The sequence below is a fragment of the Salvelinus sp. IW2-2015 genome, linkage group LG15 (genome assembly GCF_002910315.2).
Source record: "Salvelinus sp. IW2-2015 linkage group LG15, ASM291031v2, whole genome shotgun sequence".
In the NCBI taxonomy this organism is placed as follows: Eukaryota; Metazoa; Chordata; class Actinopteri; order Salmoniformes; family Salmonidae; genus Salvelinus; species Salvelinus sp. IW2-2015.
The window spans coordinates 60,725,721-60,734,492 of record NC_036855.1 but is presented as its reverse complement, the minus strand read 5'-3'; the positions used below and the strand labels follow the sequence as shown (position 1 = coordinate 60,734,492).

General features: G+C 40.4%; 2 protein-coding genes across 3 annotated transcripts in view; both read right to left on the bottom strand.

Moving 5' to 3' along the window:
* The window catches only part of cog4 (component of oligomeric golgi complex 4), a 15,948-nt gene extending 8,595 nt beyond the window's left edge, over positions 1-7,353 (bottom strand). For both annotated transcript variants that reach the window (XM_024001047.2, XM_024001048.2), the window contains exons 1-3: positions 7,176-7,353; positions 6,603-6,685; positions 6,191-6,305 (exon numbers count right to left, since the gene is read on the bottom strand). In XM_024001047.2, the coding sequence (XP_023856815.1) occupies positions 6,191-6,305; positions 6,603-6,685; positions 7,176-7,298 (321 nt within the window). In that variant the 5' untranslated portion in view covers positions 7,299-7,353. The remainder of the gene's footprint in view (positions 1-6,190; positions 6,306-6,602; positions 6,686-7,175) is intronic.
* A 338-nt stretch (positions 7,354-7,691) lies between these two features.
* LOC111974553 (probable ribosome biogenesis protein RLP24) lies at positions 7,692-8,560 on the bottom strand (the record flags this gene model as incomplete). Its single annotated transcript, XM_024002340.2, has 3 exons — positions 7,692-7,946; positions 8,093-8,178; positions 8,472-8,560. Coding segments are annotated over 3 exons (246 nt in total), but the record flags the coding sequence as incomplete, so codon positions are not given.
* Positions 8,561-8,772: the final 212 nt, after the last annotated feature.

Sequence of the window (8,772 nt, the reverse complement as noted above, 5' to 3'; positions counted from 1 at the left end):
TTGGGAGTAATCTAGAATGACATGTATATCCCATTGGATGAGGTAATGGTTGGTAGAACAGTGAAGTCCACGCATGAGATTGAAATTGTCTTGGAGATATCAAACTGAACGATGATTTTATAGCTGATGCTGTTAGCAGATAGGATACTCTCTTTCGGGTAAAGGGATTTTTTGTAAGTTGAGAGGGGTGTATTTGGCTATAAATGAAACAAAGAATTGTTTTGTAAGCACTCTCAGAGAATTCATTTATAGACACTGAATTTGATCTGAGAGTCAAAAAGGGCTTTGGTGAAGCTTGTATATATATTAAATAATGTACTGTATAATAATAACTCTTGACTTGTGTGTGGTTGGTTCTTCTCTCTCTCGTCTTTATTGAGTAAGTACAGGAAATTACCACGACAGTACACACAAAATGTACATTTTCGCTTAGTTGTCATGTACTGAATAAAAAAATAAATTTGATAGTGTCGTGGCAATTTCCTGTATTACCCAAATGAGGAGAGTTACAAACCACACACACAGTCAGTTTTTACTTAAACTCATCTTTAATAATATGAGCTTTACAATAGCCTTTGCACTCTCAGATCAATTCAGTGTCTATAATGAATTCTGAGAGTCCCTACAGTAAGAATACAGAAGATCTTTTATAGCCAAGATACACCCTCTTCAACTTACATGACGAACCACAGATCTTAGGACTCGTCACAAAGGGCCTTTTACTTGAGAAAGGAGTATCGCTTAGCCAGATTGCATTCGCTTATATATGATTTTCGCTCAGTTTTGTGGTCTCTAAAACGAGGTTCTATATCTCGTTCCTGGTACTTCATAGTACCAAAACATTACCTCATCAAGGCATAACTCAATTGTCAACAATATATACCCATCTCAAGTAAACCCCGTCTTCTTTCCCACTCCTGGACAAGCTCACTGGAGGGGATGTGACTTGCGCACAGACATTGTGGAGTCAAGTAATTGTTTTCCCTTAATCACGCCCCCCTTCACATGGTTTAACAGATACATTCAACAATGAAACAATGTTCCATCCTGTTTTCCCTTTCCTTGATATTCTAGCATAGCACAGGGACAGTGTGAAAGACAAACCTGACCTCAGTTCCCCTCTCTGGCCCCAAGTGACTGAGCCTTTTTGAGAATGGAAACAGTGCGCAACCTTGCCAAACACTCATAGTCAAATGGTATTATTCTACTAAAAAGGTATATCACATAAGAAATATTATGCAGATATTGAACATCTTACTTCTTATGTTCCCAACTAATTTCTTGCTTCATCCACCACGAAGTTCAATGGGTTTCCATCGCATATTCCAACTAGCTTTTGTCACAGAAAATGGTTTGCGTTAAATAGCAAATGTGTCTGCTCGTGGTCTGGCACGTGCTCTCTAGCTAACAGTTTTGTAGACACTTCTTAGGCTAGTCTATACCATTATGGAGATTATTTTGGATAAGAGCGAGAATATTTGTATTTGTCAATGAGCTCGTAAGCATCGATCATCATGTCACCCAGAAAACCGCTCAATATTTTTGGGAAGGAGAGTATTCAATGCTCACAACCTACGCCTGTGAAGTTCATCATAACTTATTTCCCACACACCATATCATTGCGTGTCTCCAAGTTTACTTCGATATGATGGTCATCACTACCAACAAACCCCCATAATATCTGGCCCTCTGCCCTCCCTAAATCGTGGCATTGAACGGTTAGCAACTTTTAGCCTTCCATACCTGCGTAGAGACTACTGCAGCTCTGTGGGTGTAACATTTGACATTTTTTATACCTTCTGGAAACAAATTTTTATAAGGAGGATGGGACCCACATCAATCATTGGGTTCCTGGATCCTTTCACAGCATTAAAGCGCATTGAGACAATGACTTATCAATGATCCAAAGCCCAGCTCAGTTAATCCCTACCATTGTGTCATGAGTTGTCAAAATTCTTCAGCAAATTAACATTATCCCAGGAGTTGGAAGACACAATGTAGGTAACTAATTTATGTCCCTCTTACTGCCCTGAATCGCTGATCCACAATTGTATGCAGTAATCATGTGCCTGTAACCAGAGTGCCAAAGTAGGAAGTCCACTGTGTGCAGCTCACCCTGACTAACAAAATAACACGAGCATGTTATACTCTCTGCTAAGCTTACCAGTAAGCAATGAAAACAATCAAGCATCCCAGAAAAGTGCTAAAAATGGCCCACGTTAACATATGTAGCTTAAAATACAAGTTATATAATATGGCTCCGGGTTCACCTTGGGGTCAATGATAGGGGGCTGGTAACCCAATGTTTGCATGTATAAATAATTGATTATCTGCTTATGTTGTATTAATGAGAAGGCGGAGGGGTTCTAAGACCCCTCCCCTTACATTTATGAGGTCCTAGACAACAGATTAACATATATTATATATATATAAGTATACATACACACACTGCTCAAAAAAATAAAGGGAACCTTAAACAACCACAATGTAATCCAAGTCAATCACACTTCTGGTGAAATCAAACTGTCCACCTTAGGAAGCAACGTACTGATCTGACAAATTTCACATGCTGTTTGTGCAAAATGGAATGAACAAAAGGTGGAAATTATAGGCAATTAAGCAAGACACCCCAATAACAGGAGTTCGGTTTCTGCGAGGTGGTGACCACAGACCACTTCCTCAGTTCCTATGCTTCCTGGCTGATGTTTTGGTCCCTTTGATGCTGGCGGGCTTTTCCTCTAGTGGTAGCATGAGACGGAGTCACAACACAAATGGCTCAGGTAGTGCACCTCATCCAGGAAGGCGACATCAATGCGAGCTGTGGCAAAGGAAGGTTTGCTGTGTCCTGTCAGCGTAGTGTCCCAGAGCATGGAGGCGCTAACCACGGAGACAAGCCAGTACATCAGGAAGACTGTGGAGGCGGCCGTAAGGAGGGCAACAACCCAGCAGCAGGACCGCTACCTCCCCCTTGTGCAAGGAGGAGCATGCCAGTAAGCCCTGCAAATAGACCTCAGCAGACACAAATGTGCATGTGTCAGCATATGGTCCTCACAAGGGGTCCTGAGGTACTATTATTCTGACATTTCACATTCTTAAAATAAAGTGGTGATCCTAACTGACCTAAGATAGGGAATTTTTACTTGGATTAAATGTCAGGAATTGTGAAAAACTGAGTTTAACTGTATTTGGCTAAGCTGTATGTAAACTTACGACTTCAACTGGATTTCCACACACCATATCATTGCGTGTCTCCAAGTTTACTTCGATATGATGGTCACTACTTGACACCAACAAACGCCCCATAATATCTGGCCCTCTGCCCTCCCTAAATCGTGGCATTGAACGGTTGAGCATACTTTTAGCCCTCCATATCTGGCTACGAGACTACTGCAGCTCTGTGGGTGTAACATTTGACAATTTTTATACCTTCTGGAAACAAAAATATTTTTATAAGGAGGATGGGACCCACTCAAATCATTTGGGTTCCTTGATCCTTTCACAGCATTATAAGGCTGCATTGAGACAATGACTTATCAATGACTCAAAGCCCAGCTCAGTTAATCCCTACCATTGTGTCACTGAGTTGTCAAAATTCTTCAGCAAATTAACATTATCCCAGGAGCATTGGAAGACACAATGTAGGTAACGTAATTTATGTCCCTCTTACTGCCCTGAATGCCTCTGCTGATCCCACAGCTATTGTATGCAGTAATCATGTGCCGATGAACCAGAGTGCCAAAGTAGGAAGTCCACTGTGTGCAGCTCACCCTGAACTAACACAAATAACACGAGCATGTCTACCTCTGCTAAGCTTACCAGTAAAGCAATGAAAACAATCAAGCATCCCAGAAAAGTGCTAAAAATGGCCCACGTTAACATATGTAGCTTAAATACTGTTGAAGTAATATGGCTCCAGGTTCATCTGCCTCACCTAAAGCTCATTCTGGTGGAAAGCTGCTATAGACCACCAAGTGCAGTCAGTATCTGGATAACATTTGTGAAATGCTTGATAATGTATGTGATATCAACAGAGAGGTTAATTTTCTGGGTGATTTAAATATTGACTGCGTTTCATCAGGCTGCCCACTCAAGAGAAATCTTAAACTGTAACTTGTGCCTGCAACCTGGTTCATGTTACCAGTCAACCTACCAGGGTAGTTACGAACAGCACAGGAATGAAATCATCAACATGTATTGATCACATCTTTACTAATGATGCAGAAATTAGCTTTAAAGCCGTATCCAAATCCATCAGATGTAGTGATCACAATATAGTAGCCATATCTAAGAATACCAAAGTTCCAAAGACTGGGCATAATATAGTTCATAGGTTTTGTAGTGATTCCTATGTTGTTGATATAAATAATATTTTTGTTTGTCCGTGGTGTGTAATGAGGAGCAACCAGATGCTGCACTTGACACATTTATGAAATTGCCTATCCCAGTTACTAATAAGCATGTACCCATTAAGAAAATGACTGTAAAAACTGTTAAATCTCTGTGGATTGATGAGGAATTGAAAAATTGTATGGTTGAGAGGGATGAGGCAAAAGGAATGACAAATAAGACTGGCTGCACAACCGATTGGCAAACATACTGCAAATGTATAAATCAGGTGACTAAACTGAATAAAAAAGAAGAAACTACACTATGAAACAAAGATAAATTACAAAGAATGATAGTAAAAAGCTTTGGAGCACCTTAAATGAAATTTTGGGCAAAAGGGCAAACTCAGCTCCATCATTCATTGAATCAGATGGCTAAGTCATCTCAAAACACACTGATATTACCAACTACTTTAATTATTTTTTCATTGGCAAGATTAGCAAACTAAGGCATGACATGCTAGCAACAAACGCTGACACTAAACATCTAAGTATATCTGACCAAATTATTAAAGACAAGCCTTGTAATTTTGAATTCCATAAAGTGAGTGAGTGTGGAAGAGGTGAAAAAAATGATTGTTGTCTATCAACAATGACAAGCCACTGGGATCTGACAACTTCGATGGAAAATTACTGAGGATAATAGCGGACGATATTGCCACATCTTGAATTTAAGCTTACTAGAAAATGTGTGCCCTCAGGCCTGGAGGGAAGCAAAAGTCATTCCGCTACCTAAGAATAGTAAAGCCCTGTTTGTAGTAACCCTGGATTGTAAACTGTCAATGGTCAAAACATATTGATACAACAGTAGCTAAGATCGGGAGAAGTCTATCCATAATAAAGCTCTTCTCTGCCTTCTTAACAGCAGTATCAATAAGGCAGGTTCTACAGGACCTAATTTTGTCACACCTGGACTACTGTTCAGTCGTGTGGTCAGGTGCACAAAGAGGGACTTAGGAAAACTGCAATTGGCTCAGAACAGGGTAGCACGGCTGGCCCTTGGATGTACACTAACATTAATAATATGCATTAATAATAATAATTAATAATAATTAATGTTCATTAATAATAATATGCATGTTCATTTCTCCTGGCTCAAAGTGGAGGAGAGATTGACTTCATCACTGCTTGTATTTATGAGAGGTATTGACATGTTGAATGCATCGAACTGTCTATTTGAACTACTGGCACACAGCTCAGACACCCATACATACCCCACAAGACATGCCACCAGAGGTCTTTTCACAGTCCCCAAGACCAGAACAGACTATGGGAGGTGCACAGTACTACATAGAGCCATGACTACAAGGAACTCTATTCCACATCAAGTAACTCATGCAAGCAGTAAAATTTGATTTAAAAAACAAATAAAAATGCACCTTATGGAACAGCGGGGACTGTGAAGAGACAAACACATGCAGACACACACATGATAGCATACGCACTACACACACACGTACACATGGATTTTGTGTTGTAGATGTGGTACACAGGCCACAGCAGCAGCTAATGGGGATCCATAATAAATACAAACAAAAATATGATGTCAATATTTGCGCATAAAGGCATTTCCATCACCATTTCTCACATAATTTATTTTACAGACACAAAAAGATCCACCATGTCAAATGAACAAATTATCTGTTTGCATTTTTAAAAATTGTACCGAAACTTCTTGTTTCCATCACAGCTGTTGTGATTTTTTTTTATATGGTATGACTTTACTCGCATAAATACTGTGGATGGAAACATGCTTTCTGTGAGTGAGTCTATGTGGGTGTAAATAGCGTGTCTGTAGACAGTACCTTTGCCAGGTCTAGCTGGCGGACTTTGCTGCTGACATTCTCTGCCAGGCTGCACGTGAATGTAATCATGCCAGACAGCTGACTGGCATCTCCTCCTATCAGCTGCAGGTTGGGCCTGGGGGACAACGTGACAGGAAAATTCATATTGGATTAGACATGGTATTTCTCTCAATAGTTTACAGTAGCTTCCACAACTAATCTCCTTTCCTTCATCTATAATGATCAGAAATTGTTGAAATTACACTGGTGAATGTCTACCAGATATCGCTTTTCCCAGAGTCCATCTCTTCCACACCAGTGCAAATGAAGAAAAGGAAATAAGGAAAGAAACCTCTCTAGATTATTGGGATGTAGGGTATGTACTCATAGACAGTGAAACTTCTCTCACCCTCTCTAAAGTACACACACTTACCCCATCCTTTGAAGAGCGAGCATCTTGGTGTCAATGTTCCCCTGCTGCACAACCAATTTCTCCAGCTCAGTCTCCACCTTTTTCTGTGGTAGATGAACACAAAGACTGTCAGTCTCTCTCACACGCACGCGCACGCACAGCGCTCTGTGGCTTCAATCATTATAGGTTGATCAATAGATAATAGGATAATCAATAGATAATGGCAATGGATAATTAAGCAACAAGGCCTGAGGAGGTGTGGTATATAACCAATATACCACGGCTAAGGGCTGTTAAGCACGCAGAGTGCCTGGACACTGTCCTTAGCCGTGGTATATTGGCCATATACCACAGACCCCCGAGATGCATTATTGCTATTATAAACTGGTTACCAACGTAATTAGTAAACAAGTATTTTTTTTGTCATACCCATGGTATAACGGCCAATCAGCATTCAGGGCTTGAACCACCCAGTTTATAAGGCAGATAGAATATTATGACAGAGAATTATGTTTCTGGTTTAGCTAGCTATGCTAACATAGTCTAGGGGTACATCTTTGCATCCCTACAGCTGCCCGCTGGGTGAATGCTCACCTCCTCGGTGCAGAGCTGCTGATAGACCTGCTCCAGATCATCCAGCTCCGTCAGAGCTGAGATAGCCTCCATGCTCACGGCAGATACACATGCAGAATCTACTATGGGGCTGCTCTCTGCCATCTTTGCCTCACATAAACAGAAAACGTGTCACTTCCCCGTTTGCTCGCTCCGTACGCGCACCGGCACATTTCCTGAAACCGCTAGGCGTCGCTATTTAGCTGGATTTAACAATGAGGATTTCTGTATATATTTTTTTATGCATTCCTTTCTCATAATTCAGTTCTAAACAATTATCTTGCCTTTCAATTCCCTCTGTGCCATATCTGTACTTGAAGTACTGGAATTCAATAGTTCTCCACCAAAACTCCCAATAAACGCAATTCACTTCAAACACATGTGGCAATGTGCCATTTCAAGGTTCATGTGGATGAATAATATCAAGACGAATAACAAAACAAATATGTCAGGACACAAGACTTTATTAAATCCAACATATGACAACACTCTCCGAAATGATTTTCAAAGTGTTTAATATTGTGTTAGCACTCCGCAACTGCATTGGGTTGCAGTGCCATGTCTCCTTGTTTCTTCCCAGACTGTTGTCCAGATTTTGGTAAAGGATAGTCTATGGATGTTATGAATAGAGCCAGGGGTTGTTTGTAGGTCTCCATTTCAGCAGAGCCCCAATAAGGACTTGCTAATCGTCACCCATTTCCACATCTTCTTGTAACTTCTGCACCATCTTCTCCTCCAGAACCTTGGCTTTGCCTACACATGGAAAACAAATTGATTAGCAAAATTCTATATTTCATTATGTAAACTCAAAGTGGAATGAATGCCATCACCTAATATAGATAGATATACAAACACAATGTAAAATACTAAACAGCAACAAGGGAAATCAGTGAACTCACCTGCATGTGGGGCTTTGATGAGGTGAATGTTCTTCTTCACTTCGCTGATGGCTTCCTCCTTTTCCAAATGCTTGCCCTTCTTCAGTCTGATCAAGAAAGGGATAGAGGAAATATGGAAAAATCTATTTGAAAACAGTGCTTAAAAAGACATATCAGACTCCAATACTTGGCGATACTGGCCTTCTGTTAACCTAGTTATTTTCCTGTAACACATAGTAATGTTATGAAGCAGGGACTGTGTAATTAAAGTTCGACTCAACCAGATTTTACAGAATACTAATATAATCATTATAAAGTTGGAAGGCCCATGCTTTCCTAGTGTGGCCAACAATTTCAAATTGAACCAGGCTCTTATCTGTGGAAGAAAGCTAGGGCTCACCTGTTGAAGATGAACTGTGCCTGTCGTTTCCGTTTTATTCCTTCCACCTTCCTCATTGCCTCCACTGAAAATAGCAAAATTAGTTGGATTTAACAGATCAACAAAGCTATTATCAAAACCTTAGCAGTTAGCTACATCGGTCTTGATGTTATGCTGTAGAAGTAACATACACACCATCATGGAACATACAGTAACACGTGTCATTTAAATCGCTCTTGCTGCTGGTGATTCTCTGATCCACCTCTACGTAGATGAGACCATTCTGTATACTTCTGGCCCTTCTTTGGACACTTAACTAACC